This window comes from Protomyctophum parallelum (assembly GCF_964188405.1).
Source record: "Protomyctophum parallelum genome assembly, chromosome: 22".
Classification (NCBI taxonomy): Eukaryota; Metazoa; Chordata; class Actinopteri; order Myctophiformes; family Myctophidae; genus Protomyctophum; species Protomyctophum parallelum.
The window spans coordinates 38408372-38427119 of record NC_139714.1 but is presented as its reverse complement, the minus strand read 5'-3'; the positions used below and the strand labels follow the sequence as shown (position 1 = coordinate 38427119).

Genomic DNA, 18748 nt, shown 5'->3' with positions numbered 1-18748 from the left:
CCCCCACCATGGTGTAGAGTCTAACACTCACCCAGACAGGCCCCCCCCCCCCACCATGGCGTAGAGTCCGGGGGTGACGCAGTCGGCTCCCGGGCGGCACCAGTTCTTGAAGATGATCCAGTCGTGGTGGTGGAACGCCATCTGCTCCACCATGCGCCCGGCGATGGCGCCCACCGCCATGCTGGGGATGAACAGGCCCGACGGGATCTGGGGGAGGGGGAGGGGCACATGGGGGAGGGGGAGACATGTGAGACATGAGACTGAACAATTAACCCATTCTGACCTGAGATCAGATTCATAGAGGTTTCCACTGGACACACACTGACTGTCTGACTAAAATTAATTTACGGCTGTTATCAAAGCAGACCTGGGCTTCCATAACACCTCAACAGTGCCACAGGCTGATCACCTCCATGCCACGCCCCATTGATTGATTGATTGATTGATTGAAATATTTATTAACAGTTTGTAGAATTACAGTACATTTCAAGCACAAACTCAATACAAAGACTGTTAACTGTGAGTGGACGACCCAATTAAGCATTACACTAATACAACAGGGTCCATGTTCAATTCATCAAAACATTTAGAGACGTACAAATAGACACTTCTATATAGTTAAAGAACAGAACAGGAATTCATCATAAAGGAAGCAAAAAGGGAAAAGAAACAGAATATACAGTGAGGGGAAAAGGGGGGTGTGAAAATGTGTGAAATAATGTGTTCAAAAGTAGCCCAGACCAAGTAGTAACTGCATACATTAATATACTTTTCAGATTTCACATTTCTCGTTTTAAAAAAAACATTTTTTTAGTGGTCTCGTAAAATATTCTAATTCATTGAGATGAATGATGATGATTTTATTTTCATGAGCTGTACTCTGTAGCTCATCAAGATTAAAACAAAAAAATGTTTTAAATACTTCACTTTATGAGTTGAGAATAATGGAATGGAAGTTTCACTTTTTTAATTATATTACAGGTGAAAATGAACTTTTACAAAATATTCTAATTCATTGAGATGGAGCTGTAGAAACAGTTTAGAAGCCTTTTTTCTTTTTAAATGGGCTTAGTTATTTAACCCTAATTTAACCGCAGGAACCCCTTTTGGTGTTTTAAATATTATGTTATAATTTAGCTATTGAAAAATAGCAGATCGACAAGCTCATAGCGCGCGCTATGAGCTTGTAGATCTGCTATTTTTTCAAAAATAGTGAAAACATTTATTTCAGAAAACTGGAGGATTTAGAATATTTGTTTTTAATTGTGAGGTCTAATTTTGAGGCCTAAATGGGGTTTAAGAGACGGTATACCTTCATGCCGAACGTGAATAATAATAATAATAATAATATTTATTATTAACCCATTCTGACCTGAGATCAGATTCTAAAAATGTCTTCTATGTCAGTCGCTCTTCGATTTTTCCATGTTTTCAGATGGGGGGTCATGGTTATGACCCCCCATCTGAAAACATGTAGTTCCAGGGACCCCCCCCCCCCCCACCAGAAGCAAAGATTTGAGTTAAAAACATTCGCCCTGAAAGAATATATATTCAAAGATTTGTTCCACGTTTTCAAGAATTTAAAAAAATAGCAGAACTACAAGCTTGTAGATCTGCTATTTTCTCAATAGCTAAAGCATCACATAATGCTATAAACACCAAAAGGGGTTCCCGCCCCAAAATGGCTTAAACTCCCAAACATGTGGGTACAGAATGCTGCTGACTGTGTTGCTGCGAGCTGGGTTTTCTGCACTCAGCGTTGCCGTTCTGAACGGGAGTGATCATTTAGTGGATTGTAGGTTTTGAACAAACCACCACTTAGTTACCACTTACGACCACGTTTATCCAGCCTGCTCCTCTGACTCAGCACCTCCACTGTGGAGGTGGCTGGTAGCAGCCAGCTGAGTCATCGTGGTAGCCTGCCCTACATGTCACGCCAGACGCGTACACACACACACACACACACACACACACACACACACACACACACACACACACACACACACACACACACACACACACACACACACACACACACACACACACACACAGTATATGGTGTTCTTGCTTACCTTCTGGACATGACGCTAGTATGTCGCAGGGACTGACCCCCCAATCCAACCCTTGATGCTGAGTGTCAAGCAGGGACTGACCCCCCAATCCAACCCTTGATGCTGAGTGTCAAGCAGGGACTGACCCCCCAATCCAACCCTTGATGCTGAGTGTCAAGCAGGGACTGACCCCCCAATCCAACCCTTGATGCTGAGCGTCAAGAAGGGACTGACCCCCCAATCCAACCCTTGATGCTGAGTGTCAAGCAGGGACTGACCCCCCAATCCAACCCTTGATGCTGAGCGTCAAGCAGGGACTGACCCCCCAATCCAACCCTTGATGCTGAGCGCAGGGCTCGACGCTTAGCATTTTTCCAAGTAGCACGTGTGCGCCTAAGTTGAAAAATCTAGTAGCACACAAATTATTTTAGGAGCACGATGAAAAATTATGTATTTTTAAGGGGCGCTAGCCCCTCCTATATACAGCCTTTGTCCCCACACATCTCAAAATGAGCCATTGACAATCAACAGAGAAATTACGTAAAAATTCTGCTAAATATGACATAAATTAAACGCCATTGACATTGAAGGGAAAATGTATGTCATATGTAAAGGAGCAAATCAGCTAACCAATCACAGGCAACAGGCATTCTGATTGGCCAGTATGAGATGATAACTGATGATGTATGATGACAAGAGCGCCCCTCACTTAACATGGGTGTGATTTTTCTTTAATGAAGTGATATGAGGTAGGGGTGGAAAATAATGTCAAAATATTATATCACTATCTTTTAAGCAATTATCACAAAATAGTGATATTCATCATGATATCATTGTTATGTTTGTTTTCATATTATCAATTTGTTTTATGCCAATACTTTGTAGATAGATCGATAGTAGCTCTGTTCCATACCTCTAATACGTGCAACACATTAGAGCTATGGGCCAGAGCTAGATAGATAATATGTTGCTCAAGTCATGGATCATGGATGGATAGACAGGCTATCCGTTTTTATCCTTCTGTTTTCTATCATGTTAGTGTGACATTCAGACAGTGCAGAGGCTGCTCGATGGTGAATTAGTATTGTAACATTCTCCTTGGCTTTGACTGACTGACTGATATTAATACGGTAATCCAGCCAGTTCGGTCATTCGCATTATCATTTATGCTGGGCACACGCTTTTGTAAGCAAACGCTAAGCAAGGGTTGTTCAATCCGTCCACTCCATGTGTGTGTGTGTGTGTGTGTGTGTGTGCGCGCGCGTGCGCGCACGGCTGCATGCTGTTTCACCCGCGTTTGGTTAAAAGTAAGTTACGTTTGAACTTTGAGCATTACAAACAGACTTTGCAAATAACGTGTCGGGGTCCAAGCAATTCCTTCTGACTCTGTGCTATCATGCTAATGCTATCCCGCTCTGACTTATTTTCTGACTGCCGCCCCTCCGCTGCTGACAGACAGAAAGCAGTGACAGGGAAGAGAGCACGGAGCAACAACACAGTGAGGGGAGGGGCGGTGGGAGCAAAGGGAACAGATCTTCAAATGAACACCGCATTGAGCCTCGACACGTTGTTAGCTTATAGCTCTTCTCTTTTTGGCGAACGACACCGCCGTTCTGAAATATAAATTTAGGTATAGAACCGCGACTATAGAATGTGCACTTGCTGTAGACAGAGACTTGTCTTTATCACGATTGAATGGTCAAATCCTGTAGTCGCACCTGTGCGCCAAATTTAATTTTACAAGTCGCACGGTGATAATTTTAGTCGCAAATGCGAGTACCTAGTCGCACTGTCGAGCCCTGGCTGAGCGTCAAGCAGGGAATCCAACCCTTGAGTGTCAAGCAGGGACTGACCCCCCAATCAGACCCTTGAGTGTCAAGCAGGGACTGACCCCCCAATCAGACCCTTGAGTGTCAAGCAGGGAGGCACTGGGTCCCATTTTTAGAGTCTTTGGTATGACCCGGCCGGGGATTAAACCCCGACCTCCCAGTCTCAGGACGGACACTCTAACCACAAGGCCACTGAGCTGGTTCAGTTCTATACCTACATTTATATTTGTAGTACGGCGGTGTCGTTCGCCAAAAAGAGCAGATCTACAAGCTAACAACGTGTCGAGGCTCGATGCATTTTAGCTTGAAGATCTGTTCCCCTTGCTTCTACCGCACCACCCTCGGCCCTCCCCCTTTTAGCACTCTGTGCTCATATGCCGTGTGTGTCTGTTGTTCCCTCGCAGGCAGCACAGACTAGAGCGTCAGAGTGAACGCAGCATGATAGCGTCCCCGACACGTTTAATACTAAGCTTATTTGTAAAGTTCGAACGCCAACTTTTAACCAAACGCGGGAGAAACACTGTTGACGGCTGCACGCACAAATAAAGAGTGCACGTGCGCACGCACATGACGGATTATTATCGGTCAAAACAATCCTTAGCGTCGCTTACAAAAGCATGTGTTGCACAGCATGAATGATATTAGTAATCACCGACCTGGCTGGATAAATATCAGTGGTCCATCCATTGTGTGACCTGCTTAACGAGCAGCGGTAGGCAGCCGAGTAAATTACCAGCGTAGTAAATTAATAGTCTACCGTAGCTGTGTGTCAGATGTTCTGTCTGAAGCAGTCAAAGCCAAGGAGAATGTTACAATTTAATTCACAATCGAGCATCTTGCCCTGCATCGAATATCACATGATAGAACAGCAGGATAAAAACGGATAGCCTGTCTATCCATCCATGCATCCATGAGCAACATAGACAGATAGCTATATAGATAATAATTTAATTTAATTTAATTAATCTATCTATCTATCTATCTGCATTAAAAAAAAGTCTATCAGCATATAGTTAGCATATAGGTTATATAGATTGTATAAAAATAAACATAAAAATTATATCCTGATGAATATCAATATTTTGATAATTGCTGAAAAGATATTGTGATATAATATTTTGCCATATTGCCCGTCCCTACCTCATATCACTTTATTAAAGAAAAATCACACCTGGGTGAAGGGAGGGACACTCTTATCATCATACATCATCATGAATCATCTCGTACATCAGAATACCTAGCTGTGATTCGTTTAATAGCTGGTTTGCATATTATGTACATATGACATTTTCCTTTCAATGTCAATGGCATTTAATGTTTTGATGTTTAATTTACGTCATATTTAGTGGAAATTTGACCAAATTTCGTTTATCGTCAATGGCAAATCATGAGATGTGTGGGGACTAAAGCTAGGTATACCGGTATACATAGGAGGGGCTAGCGCCCCTCAAAAACACATTATTTGATAACTTTTCATCGTGCTCCTAAAATAATTTGTGTGCTACTAGATTTTTCAACTTAGTCGCACACGTGCTACTTGGAAAAATGCTAAGCGCCAAGCCCTGGTCGTAATACCGGGCACCACAAAGGGTTAATCTGGCCTGTGAAGGAAGTCGGAAGAGGCCCGGATAAGTATGAAGAGTTATTTACAAATAGAGCCTAATGCCACAGCAGTGAGGGGAGCTGTCTGTGGTCCTGAAGTCATAAACTAGTCTCACAGTCTGCATAATCTAGTAGTCCCACAGCCATGGGGGATCTGTCTCTGGTGCTGAAAGTCATAAACTAGTCCCACAGCCATGGGGGAGCTGTCTCTAGGCCCACAGCCATGGTGGAGCTGTCTCTGGTGCTGAAAGTCATAAACTAGTCCCACAGCCATGGGGGAGCTGTCTCTAGGCCCACAGCCATGGGGGAGCTGTCTCTGGTGCTGAAAGTCATAAACTAGGCCTACAGCAGTAAACAGTCACTATTTTGGGAGGAACAATCACCAAAAATAACAAATCCTGACGCGTTGTGAGCTTGTGGATTTGCTATATTTGTTGAAGCGACTTGGTGTACTGTAGACTGAACAAGAACACGGCAAGTATAGTGCAAGTGACACTGATACATTCCAAAGTACTATCAAAATATTCTGAGGCATAGACAAGCACACACGCACACGCACACGCACACACACACACACACACACACGGGCTGTTCGCTCGTTAGGTTTGGCACTCGAATATTAATTTATGGGCTTGAACCATTTGTTTATTTCTTTTTTATCATTAGTATTATTTATTTATTTACTCAGAAATATATCTTGGCGAGAATGCGATATGCATAATAAGAGTACTATGTTCATGTTGTGTTTACAATAATTTGAAAGTCCTGCATGACGGCAGAAGAGACTAACACAGTGACACACACACACTATGCCCACTTCACTTCAATGCGCTTCTGAGAGTACACAGGTGAAACAAATTAATGAACGAGTGACAGCTAACGAACAAGCTACACTGCAGCCAGCAAGCTCACAGAGACATTGGTAAGCATTGGTAAGCACAATTACCATGTTTTTGGGGTTCATTTTGAAACCTGGTGCAGATCAGCTGTTTTCGGAGCACAAACAGCAGATCAGCCAGCAGCCACTTGACGCTCTGTGCGTGTGCGTGTGTGTGTGTGTGTGTGTGTGTGTGTGTGTGTGTGTGTGTGTGTGTGTGTGTGCGTGTACCTGGCCTGTCGGTCCATGCCTCTCCCTCCTCCTCTGTGAGGTTGCCCTGGGCCATCAGCTGTTCCCTGCTTGCAGCACATTACCCACGCTGCTCTGGTGTGCTGTCAGCTCCATCATGGGGGCCTGGGGGGAGGTTGAGAGTTAAGAGAGTAGGGATGGGCAATGCTGCAAACTAAATAAAAAAACATATCTCGAGTTCTAGATTCAGACACCTATGCCATCTCATTTCTACATTTGAGCAAGACTCGTTGTCCATGTTTAAGTCAAGCACTTGTCTGTGTGCGTGCAAAATACAATCACTGTGTTGCATTGGGGAGGGGGGATAAATCATGTAACCTGTCAGGATGAATGACTTTTATAAATATGCATTCCGAAAGCGTTTTAGCTCAAGTCGCAAAAGAGAAAGTCATTGTTTGCCTGGTACCCAAACTAGTGAAAACAGCAGATCTACAAGCTCACAAAACGTCACTTTCTGGAAGGCTGGCACACACACCAAAACTCCCATCAATATTTAGGTTTGAGGGGCGATAGCCCCTTCTCTGTCCAGCTTTGAGGGTTTGTGAAAACACACACATTGTTTTGCTACTGTTTCCTATGACTATTTTTGAGTGTTTAGCCTGTGTGTGTAACCCTAACCCTTGTGCACTCAACAAAAACCTTGATGACAAAACTGAGGACGCAAATTGTGATTGGTCAGAATGAGATGATGTATGATGACGTATGATAAGAGCGCCCCTCACTTCACACGGGTGTGATTTAAAAACCCTAAATAACCCTAACCCAAAATAATACTCTTCCCTCTTAAACACCAACAGCAAATAGCGGCTATTTGCAAATGGCCAAAATGTGTATAGTGGTGCGTAGTGGTAAATGTTATGTTTTGCAATAATAATCAAAATCTACAAAGTAAATGTGTGTGTGCGTGCGTGCTGAATCCAGCATATGTTAATAACATATAAATTAGATTACAGCATCTGTTGACTGAATGAAATGAGACAGACGATGAAACAAACAGGCCAGAGATGTGATCAGTGCACTCACGTTGTTTTGATGCAGGACTTGAAGTACTTTGTTGATGTTGTTCAGAGCGTGAACTCTGGTGGAGCCGCGCTCTTTGGTCTGTGGAGAAAGGGAAAGGACAATTTTAGCTTTTGCATTTTGGAAGGAAATTACTTGTATGCAGAAGGATAGCAGCAAATGGCGGTAAAACCATTTAGGACTGAGACCAGATTTTACAAAATGCCTTCTAAATCATGAGTTTTCTGAGAAACCTATGTTTCGATTTAGTGGCCGCCGAAAATATGTTATTCCAGGGACCTCCAGAAGCAAAGATTTAAGTTAAAAGCGTTCGGTGTCAAAGAAAATATATATTCAAAGATTTGCACACATTTTCATGATTTTTTTAAGCCAAAATGAGTTAATAGCACAGGCAGACTCTTCACATTCTAGAGCATGTCTGAATATAAAAGTAATGTCAGAGCTGAAATCGAAATGTATTATGAAATAATACACGCACGCACGCACGCACACGCGCGTACACACACACACACACACACACACACACACACACACGCACACACACACGCACACACACACACTCTCTCTTACCAGGGTGCTGCCTGTTAGTCCCTCCAGCTTGCGTCCGTCCCTCAGGTCAGAAAACATGTCGCTGATTGATGTCTTCCCCGTCTTATTGGGGGAAAAACAAAGAAAACAACATAAGAAGATTAATTCAATATAAGACAGAGATGGACTAATAGAGACTAATGTATGATATATATATACTAAGATGACTAATAGAGAGATAAGATAAGACAGAGATGGACTAATAGAGATAAGATAAGACAGAGATGGACTAATAGAGAGATAACTGGCATTTTTTAAATCAGCATCGGCTCACGTCTGCATTCAAAAGGCAATATGAAATATTATGTAGAAGCATTTATTTGTAACCATAAAAAGGTTGTTGACTTATCATTTTTAATAACAAATTAATTGGCCTGCCTATACATACTTAAACAATTAGATCACAACACATACGTAGTCACTACCAAGTGAAGATGTATTGTGTTGCGTGCTTTCGTTTATGCATTGATAAAGATTAAAATCAACTGACACGCAGTGAATGTTCAGAGTAACAAATGCGTCGTTGACATCTGTTTTCTCAAAGAATATAAAATAAAAGCAGTTTATATCATATTACAGACCTGCTGTTCAGTGCCATGCCATGTTTGACAGAGACAGTGCAAAACTGAAAGAGATTATCCTGTCCAACTAGTGTCTGCGGGTCTCCTATTCTACAGAGATGATCTCCAGACCCCCCCTAACACGTTAAGTATTGAAGTAGGTTCCTGGGTTCAGGTCAGTGATGATGAAGCTCTTTCCTTCCACAGTCAGTACCTGAGATTTACAGGTTATGTCCATGGCCAACGTCAACAGTCATTTCTCAAGTGACATCTAATTCATCCTTGAGTGTAAAGGAAAAAGCAACACGTAAGTTTTGCTATTTGCTATCTATGATTTTGTTTAAATTATATGTCGTGAAGCAGCTGATCTCCTCTGTCTGCTCAGGGACTAATTCAGACCTGGTACTCTAGATGGCAAACCAGAAAACTAGCAATTGTCCGGGCCCCCATGCAGGACTAGAGGGCCAGTGCTATGAAGCATTCTTAACATCAATGTGCACTGAAGCGCGTACCTGATGTGACACGTGTTTCTCCACTCTCCCCTCCTTCGTTGCTGGCTGTGACGACCAGGTGACTGGACTGGACGTTGACTACGGAGCAGGACAGGCTGCCTGTGCTGCACAGCTGGGACTTTGGCGAGATGCTGTCGTCATACACCGTGTACGTGACGGCATGTACGGAAGCATAACCCTTTCTATGAGACTGTGGCCGAGGAGAAGACACCGCTGTACGTCACTCCTGTTGGGAGGACAAGGAGCTGTGGAGGTGGAGGGGAGGGTTTATCGTTAGTATTGATTGTGATAAGAACTGCCCGAACGGCACAATCACATACATGCACCAACGTGACTTTTGAACAATATATATCAGTCTCAGTCTCAGTGTACCTGTATTTCCACTGCGAGCCACTGCTTGGCCACTGGTTCCACCACAGTTCCTGCTTTCCACACTGGCGATGTAAGATGAACCACAGGGCAGGGGCATCTCGTAGGCAGTCGAGTTTGTCCAAGAGAGAGGTCGAACAAGGTCTGGTTGTCCCCGAGGAGATTACCCGTCATGGTCAGCATGTACTGGACATGTGAACAGGGGACCTGTGTCCAGCTGAAACGCAACACCTGGCGTGTTGTGTTGCGTGTTGTGTGTTGCGGCAACAGCCGAACCTGCACGTTGTCTGGAGCACAGGGAGCTAAAAGGAGAGAGTTGGACTGGTCATTAATACATCAACTGTCATCGTGGTGCGACGTGAATACAGAAACTATCGTATAGAATAGGTTTTAAATAATCGCAAAACATCCGTTTCTTGTAACAACTGTGAGATTTCTTACCAGCTCCAATGCGTACTGTGTCACTGACAGAACTGTTGCATGTCCCATCTGAGGCCAGTACAGTGACGTTGTACTGGACTCCACACCGAAGGCCCTCTATGGTGCAGTTTGTGTCCAAGCTGTCACAGCACAGCCTGGCGCCACTGTCGTCCTGGGCGCAGCCGAAGTATTCCACTGCACCACTGGCGGGAGTCCAGGACAGCAGTGCCGACTGGTTGGCACAGTTGTACTCAACTGAGAGGTCGACTGGTCGGCATGGGGCTAAAGGGGAGGGGGATTCAGAGTTTTGAAGATGCTTTTCTGAGTGAAGCACTTAAATGGGCATTCTACATTATAAAGCTAATGGTACGTTCTAACAGCAGGTGACAGCCTGGCGTATTTTCCGGAAGTGCGTTATTTGTCTATGGGACCCAGCGATAGTCGAAAATAATGTTTCTTTGTTTACCCTCCATGAATGGTGATACGGAACTCCCTCTAGGAGATTTGTATCACCCAGAGTCGCCGCTGTTCGCCCGCTGTTAAAACGTAGGGTGAGGATAGTAAAGAAAGCATTGTATTGGTGCTTGTATGTGTACATGTTTTTCATTTTTGTGACCAACTTAAAACTTTATGTTTTAAAGAAACCCCTCAATAGACCCCGGGGTTCGCACAGACATTACAGGGGGAAAATAATACGTGTACATGTGTTTCTGAGCTGCGTTTTTAAACATGCGTTACCTGTTTGCAACTGGATGGTGGCGCTGGGACGACTGTCACACAGGCTGTTGGCGGCGGTGACAGAGAACGTATAGAGGACGCCACAGGCAAGATCATCCACCATACACGTGGTGCTGGTGGAAGCAATTACAATTTACAATTTAGGCATTTAGCAGACGCTCTTAATCCAGAGCGACTTACATTTAAGCAAGAACAAAAGCATGGGAATACATCACATAAAAACATTTATCATGAAACATGCGTAAGCTAAGAAAGTAACAGTGGAATATCTATATAATGAAACTATACATACACTATACATATAAACTATACATATTTACTACTATGCTATACATATGTACCATGGCGTGCTATGACTATATACAATACAATTATAGTGCTGTCTACATAACATGCTATAAGTCTGTGTCAAATGCTATCTAAGCCAACAGAAATGCTATCTAAGGGGTTAGGGTAAGTGCTATGGGCCATGATGGAGTCTGAAAACGTGGGTTTTCAGGCTACGGCGGAAGATTGGGAGTGATGCTGCAGTTCTGACTGCAATGGGAAGTGCATTCCACAGTTTTGGAGCCAGAAGGGAGAAGAGTTTGGGACGTGTGGAGCGTTGTCCCGGCGTTTTTAGTGAGGGTACTTCCAGCTTCCCTGCGTTGGCTGATCTGAGTGCGCGGGAGGGTTTGTAGGGTTCAATCATACTTGCAAGATATGGGGGAGCCATACCTTTGGTTGCTTTGAATGCCAGCATCAGAGTTTTGTATTCTGTGCGGGCAGCGACGAAGCAGTGCAGTTTGTCGCGTGGCCTCCACCCACCGCCGTCACCGTGTACATCTCTGCCCCTAACGTTGCGTTCCACGATATGGTTGCTTCATTGGACAGACAGTCCAAGGAGCCGTTGATGCCTTGGGGTTTGCATGGAGCTGGAGAATACACATGAGAGGGAATTTGGTTGGTCGGATGATTTAAGAAATGCAAGTTGTTGTTTTTTTTAAACAATTTTGGCGGCATGGCCACCCATACGGTACCTGATGAGATGTTGATTGGTGGACTGAGCTGGCTGTCACAGTATGCTTTGTGAGCCCTGACTTGAACAGAGAAGGTAATTCCGCAGGGCAGACCCTCGACGGAACACGTATTGTCGGAAGACGTGCACGGGAGAACTGTTCCGTCACCACCAGTGACGAAAGCTGTGTAGTTGAGGGCATCGGTGCTGGGATTCCAGGAGATGGCCGCGGCATTCATAGGACTACTCCAGGCAGACACAGAGTACTGTACTGCCCCCCTGCTGGCAGACCAGGACACAACAGCAGTGTTCCTGATACAGTCAGGAGCTACTGAGACGCTGGTAGGAACACATGGCACTGCAAAGAGACGATGGAATACAGCGTTAAACATTACACAATATAACTGGGCTCAAAGATATTCTGTATAGTAAATGATTAGAACTGATCGGAACAAGAAAGAACTAATTGTAACAATTAAGATCTAAAATCAGTATTATGATGAGTGGACATGCTATACGTACAGTATGTTGTTTATTTTTAGTTCTCATGAGATTGCATTGTGGGGTGGCTAAATGATTCATTCCTCCCCCTTTACTCGTTTCTTACACTCATCCATGTCTAGATTGTAGCCCAAGTAATCTCCCAGAGATATATGCTAAATATCAGTGTCTTTGGTGAGTGTCTCACCTGTTTCAAGTTCCACAGCTGAACTTGGTTCACTGTGACAACCTCTGTCAACAGCTACAACACTGAAAGAGTAGTTTCCACCACAGTGTAGATCAGTGAAAGAGCAGGTGTTTGCAGTGCTTGAGTTACAGGTGTGTTCGTGTCCATCATCCGTGTCCGTTGCTGTTGCTATGTGCATGTTGGCCCCTGAAACAGGGGACCAGGACACTGTGCTAGCCCCACATTCTTCAGAAACAGAAATATTACTGGGGGCGCAGGGACCTGGAGAGATGGAGGGAAGAAGTGGAGAGAAAGAATGATTATTCTCTTTCATTTGTGCTTCAATTGATCAAACAAAAGTACAAAACGTATGCTGAGCATCTTAATTAGTCTATCAAATTAGTCTGTTGGAGACTGTTCATATTAGTACATAGTCTTTAGTCGCATTAGTGTGGTTGCTAGAGGAAACACACTATTGCTCTCGGTCCGAAATTCTTTTTCATGTATCACACACTGACTGTTGTCACTGTTGTCATGCTTCACATGATATCGCAATATATTATATTATATTATGTATTAAATATATAATGGTAAGACAGAATTCAGTTCCCAGTGGATTCCTCGTGACTTGTGTCAATGCAACCACACTTTCAATTTCCCAAAATTACACCTTTCTAGTTAGTACATATTTTGTTCTCCCTGTGTACCTGCACTGAAGTGAAGAGGAATGCTGGGATTCCCAGCACATGAGTCAGCATATGGTGTCACTGTGATGGTATAGTTCTGGCCACAGTGCATGTTGGGTATCTGACAGCTGGTACTGTTGGTGGAGCAGCCATGTATGTGTCCATCCTGACCCACTGCAGTCACATTGTAAGATGTGGCACTGGGACTTCTTTGCCAGTTCACATTGGCTGAGTTGGAACAAACCAGACTGGCACTAACACTCACTGGGGCACACGGGGCTGGGGAGAGAGATAGGTGGGGGGAGTGTTGTTATTGAGGATAAAATGTACACTTTAAGATGATATCCTAAGAAGGAAGGATCTGAATTTCTCATTGCTGAAATGTAACATAATTATTCAGGACCATACACACAATCTGCAGACCGCATACATCACTTGATGTATCATTCTGTGATTGTCCATTGTCACCACTAGGTGGCAGCAAAGCCTATACTTTCTTCTATATGTTGTAAATGGAGCTGAAATTAAGTGACAGTACTTCTCTCTTTTCTTACACTGTACCTTATCATCTGCGCACGTGTAGGCACGCGCAAACACACACACACACACACACACACACACACACACACACACACACACACACACACAGTCGAGCAGAGATGAGGTTCCTGTAGTCGAGCCGTCCACAAACAATGGATTAAACCTGGTTCACATTATCGTTATCTAAAAGTAAACATATCAGAACAGAGATAGAGTTGGTAAACTTCACACAGGAATGTAAAATATTAAGTCAGGGGTGAAACAAGCGCTTAAATCAGACTTAAATGAAAATGTAGTCCAGTCAACCCTCGTCCGCATGCGCAGTTCTGCTTCCGTAAGATTGCATTGTGAAAACATGGTCCTGTTTGTCTTCATGAGCTTTGTTAGGTTGTTTCATCCCCGGTTGTGATACCTTGTCAGTAATATTAGGCTAATAGGCTCTTCTACTGTATGATACAGTAGAAAAACGTAGAAATAATGCGCAGCTGAACGGTTCAATATTAGACTGACCAAACACACATACATGTAAATAGAAAATAGAAATGCGCAGCTGAACTCGTCAGAGTAAACACAACACAGAGAACTCTGAAATAAAATACCTCGTTACGTTGACCGCTATTGTTATTGTTATTATTACCCGTTTGGCCTCTCGTTCTTTACATTTACTTCTTGTTGTGGAAAACCCCGTTCTGTTCTTCTGGAGTTGTTGAAGTTCTCAGAATGTTGGAGCGTCTGTCCTTCCATGGCTCCACACTACAGCACCGCAAAATATAATAATAATAATTATTTAATGAATAACTAAACACTGACAATATAAGCTGCAAGTGTAGTTATAGTATAGTACAGCAACTATGTAGGCTATGTAGATAATGTAGTAATATATTATAGTAGTGTACAGACTCCTGAGTGAGACGAATTGTTTGCACCAGCTGTGTTCAATCAATCAATCAATGGTCGAGTGTAGTCAGAGATGAGTCGGTCATGAACGAACGAATCAAAATAACTAGTTCTTTTTGGTGAACGAAACCGATCCGGTCACTTCCGTGAACGATCCGTTCTGCGTCCGTTCTTAATGACGGGGATTCGCCCGGAGGCTCTTCTCATTCAGAGCCTGCTCTGTTACTTTATTATGAATCATGGAATCACTATGCATTATGTTTTATGAGCTTATGACCATGAATGTTAGTATTTTAGCTGTTTTAGTATATTTTTATAGTAAGCATTTTAATGACAGCATTTACAAACTTTAAATTAATGTTTGTGAATTAAACTAGTATGTTAAATTCTATATAACTACAACTAGTAGTTTATATTACTTTAACTTTAAACCAAAACTAGTATTTATATTACAATGTAGGCATTTATCAGGCATTAATCCATTTATCAGGCTTTATCCAGTGATTTACATTATGCAAGAACAACACATTGTAATACATAAAATACATAGCCTAGAAATAGTCATATTATATTTTTAATGCTTATGAATATGTCATAAGCATTAAAAATATAATATGAATTATTCATAATTGTTTAATTTAAATGAATTAATTAATAATGATAGGTGGACAGACAATGTTGGAACTATGCACAAAAACAAACTTCACCCATTTTTTTTACTTGTAAAACTGTGATGCATTTCACTCCTATGACATATAAAGTTAGGTGTGAATCCCTAGACTCCTTCAAACCTGCTCTCAAAAAGAGCACCCTTGGACAGCTGCAATGGACCACTGATGTTAACCAGTGTTGTTTTTGGCAGCAGATTTTAGTTTTAGTTTTAGTCAAAGTCTCTTACTCTCTCAATAGTTTTAATTTAGTTTCAGGCACATTGTAGTCACCTGGAATGTTTTAGTGTTAGTCTAGTTTTAGTTGACTAAATATCATAAGATTTTAGTCGACTAAATCCAGTTGATTTAGTAGACTAAAATGTACTTTGGTGAGCCGTGATGCCGTCGTAATGACTGATTTTACACTTGCTGAAAATAGCTGATCTACAAGTTCACGTGTTGCGCTGCGACACACGAGTTTGTAGATCTCAGCTATTTTCAGCATGCAATCAAGTGTAAAATGACTAATACTGGATCTCTTCCTATAGCATTTAAAAGTTTTTATCTGTTGACAAAATTGTTAGTATATGTAACTGCCATTTTTCCAGTTTCCAATCTTTGGCTGTTACCTCACAGGTATGGGAGTGATCCTACGCAGTACACACAGAAATTGCAACAGATGGATGTCCAGTCTTTGATCCAGTTTGAGTGTTATTTATTTATCAGAAATCAGAAATGAGATTGAGCATGAACATGAACATACCAGTGATGTGAGTGATCCAGTGATGTTATTGGTAGATTATAGGTTATAGGTTAGTCTCTGTGCTGCCGATACTGCTGTGCTGGTAAGAACGGTTTGCTCCCTGGTTCCCTGTGTCTAGTCCCTTCCTAGTGCCCCTGTGTCACCTTATAAGTGGTCACCAGCTGTGTGTCTCAAGCCCGCCACCAGGTGGTCAAACATAATACTGGTAATAATAATACAAATAATGCCTCTCTTCTAATGGCTCCTACACACCGGCCCCTAATTGTTTCAAGGGTAACAATTAATAACCATATAAGGAGTCATATTCAAATTTACATTTACATGTTCTTTTTTTTTCATTTTTTTTTTTTTTCACAATTTCAAAAGAAATAAAGTAAATTCATTCAATCTTCTTTGAACATCAGTCTCTTTAGTTTTCAGTCTCTTGGAGCAGACATATCTTTGTTATCGGTCTCTCCAAGATGTTGCTTTTGGTCTTGAGTCGAACTGTGCGTACAAGACCTTTTGAATCAGGAATGGTCTCCAATATTCTCCCCAGTAACCAGGCGCCTCGTGGTGCAGTGGAATCTACCACCACCACAATGTCACCAGGGGCAAAACTTCTCCTTTCAGCTGACCATTTTTGCCGTTCTTGGATTGATGGTAAGTACTCTTTTGTCCATCGTTTCCAAAAGAGATCTGCCATGTACTGTACTTGTTTCCATCTACGTTTGATGTACAGATCCTCTTTCACAAAGAGTCCAGGTGGCAATATTGGCTGCGTTTTTAATAAAAGAAGATGATTTGGGGTCAGCGCTTCCAGGTCCATTGGGTCGTCAGAAGACTTGGTGATGGGTCGATCATTTAAAATTGCCTCTACTTCACACATTAAAGTTTGCAATCCTTCATCATCAAGCACTTGTTGATTAAGAACAGAACGGAGTACACTTCGTACCATGCGGATCAGTCGTTCCCAAACACCGCCGTGATGGGATCCTGCTGGGGGGTTAAAGCTCCACTTTATCCCTTGCTGAAGCATAGCATTCTGGATTTTCTCCTGATTCAGGCTATTCAGTGCTTCCCTTAATTCTCTTTCCGCTCCTATGAAGTTTGTACCGTTATCTGATTTTAGAGATGAAACTTGACCTCGTCGACAGATGAATCTTCTTAGTGCGTGGATGCAGGAGTCTGTGTCGAGTGTATGTGCAACTTCAAGATGTACTGCTCTGCTTGCCATGCAGGTGAAGATTACACCATACCTTTTTACAATACTTCGTCCTCTCTTGATCTCTATAGGACCAAAGTAGTCTACTCCCACATCTGTGAATGGAGGCTTGTCTGGTTGAATTCTCTCCAAAGGCAAGTCTGCCATTTTTTGCTCACCAACTCTACCCCGCTGTCGTTTGCACACAGTGCAGTTGGTTATGATTTTCCTTGCAGCAGAGTTTGCTTTGATGATCCAATATTTTTTGCGGAGATGAGACAGCATGTAATTCCTTCCTCCATGTCCGAGTAGTTTATGGATGTGTCGTAATATCAGGGTGGATATGTGAAGGTCTTTTGAGAGGATGATCGGATGTTTGATTTCTTCAGGCATCGCTAGCCTATTCAGGCGACCACCTACTCTCAGTAGTCCATCATCCAACACTGGATCCAATTTGTACAAATTACTGCTTCTTTTGACATTTTTATCAGTTTGCAGAACAGATATTTCTTCTGGAAATCTTTGCATTTGACTGAATGAGATGACTGCATGTTCTGCTTGGATAAGATATTCGGGAGTTAAGCACTGTCCACGAAACGTTGCTTTAAAGACTCTCATCTCCTCTTCAACCTTCTCCTTTAGTTTGACAGGATCCTTTTCAACACTGCTCACAGCAGCTTGAAGCTCCTTTCTCCTTCTAGTCAGTTGCAAGAGTGTGGTCTTTACTTTAAGAAGCCAAGCTACAGCAGTCTTCAGTCTCATCCATGATGAGAAGTAGTGGATCAGATAATTGGTTGGGTTCAGTTGATCTTTGATAATGACATTTACTGTGATGTCAGGTTTGATTTCTGGATCATTGGCGGATATTGTTGATTCAAAGGGCAAGTTAGGCCAATCATAATTTGATCTGCAGAGGAAATCTGGTCCTCTGATCCATTTCTTGCAGCTTAGAAAGCGGTCTGCTGTCAGCCCTCTTGATGCTGCATCTGCAGGGTTTTCCTTTGTACTCACATATTTCCATTGTGATACATCAGTAGCATCTCTCACAAGAGAAATCCTGTTTGCTACAAATGTTTGAAAACGTTTTGTTTCATTGTTTATGTACTTCAGCACTGTAGTGCTATCAGTCCAGAAAATGGACCTATCCAGTGGCAGCTGCAAGTCCCTACGCAGCATTTTGTCAACTCGGACAGCCAGGACTGCTGCTGCCAGCTCCATTCTTGGAATTGTCATTTGTTTCAGTGGTGCCACTCTGGATTTTCCTATCATGAATGCAATATGCACTTCTCCGTCACTGTTCTCCAGTCTTAGGTAGGACACCGATCCATAGCCACTTTCGCTGGCATCCGAAAAGTGATGTAGCTGTGAGTGTGTGATTTGACCAAAGTTCTTAGGTTTAATACACCTGTCCACTTTGAACTCCACCACTTGCTTCAGATCCGCTAGCCATCCTGTCCACTGCTGTGAGAAGACTTCGGGTATGGCTTCATCCCATCCAAGCCTCCTCCTGCAGAGCTCCTGCATCATCAGCTTGGCTGGCAGCGCAAATG

At 42.8% G+C, this 18748-nt stretch overlaps 2 protein-coding genes across 5 annotated transcripts in view; both read right to left on the bottom strand.

The window, feature by feature from the left end:
• LOC310853689 (uncharacterized protein) overlaps nucleotides 1–18748 on the bottom strand; it is a 71728-nt gene that overhangs the window by 34740 nt on the left and 18240 nt on the right. The gene's annotated exons all lie outside the window — the stretch shown is intronic.
• Nucleotides 186–11645, bottom strand: LOC310853254 (fibronectin type III domain-containing protein 7-like). 3 transcript variants are annotated; one of them, XM_083757516.1, is made up of 9 exons: nucleotides 11533–11645; nucleotides 10816–10928; nucleotides 10099–10359; nucleotides 9661–9959; nucleotides 9289–9533; nucleotides 8991–9057; nucleotides 8199–8279; nucleotides 7632–7709; nucleotides 186–207 (listed from the first exon to the last, which is right to left on the bottom strand). In XM_083757516.1, exons 2-5 carry the CDS (start codon nucleotides 10916–10918, stop codon nucleotides 9471–9473), a joined length of 726 nt encoding a protein of 241 aa, XP_083613642.1. In that variant the 5' UTR covers nucleotides 10919–10928; nucleotides 11533–11645; the 3' UTR covers nucleotides 186–207; nucleotides 7632–7709; nucleotides 8199–8279; nucleotides 8991–9057; nucleotides 9289–9470. The 3 variants fall into 3 exon arrangements, with proteins under 3 accessions (XP_083613642.1, XP_083613644.1, XP_083613643.1); XM_083757517.1 differs by lacking the exon at nucleotides 186–207 and adding an exon at nucleotides 6593–6713; XM_083757518.1 differs by lacking the exon at nucleotides 8991–9057.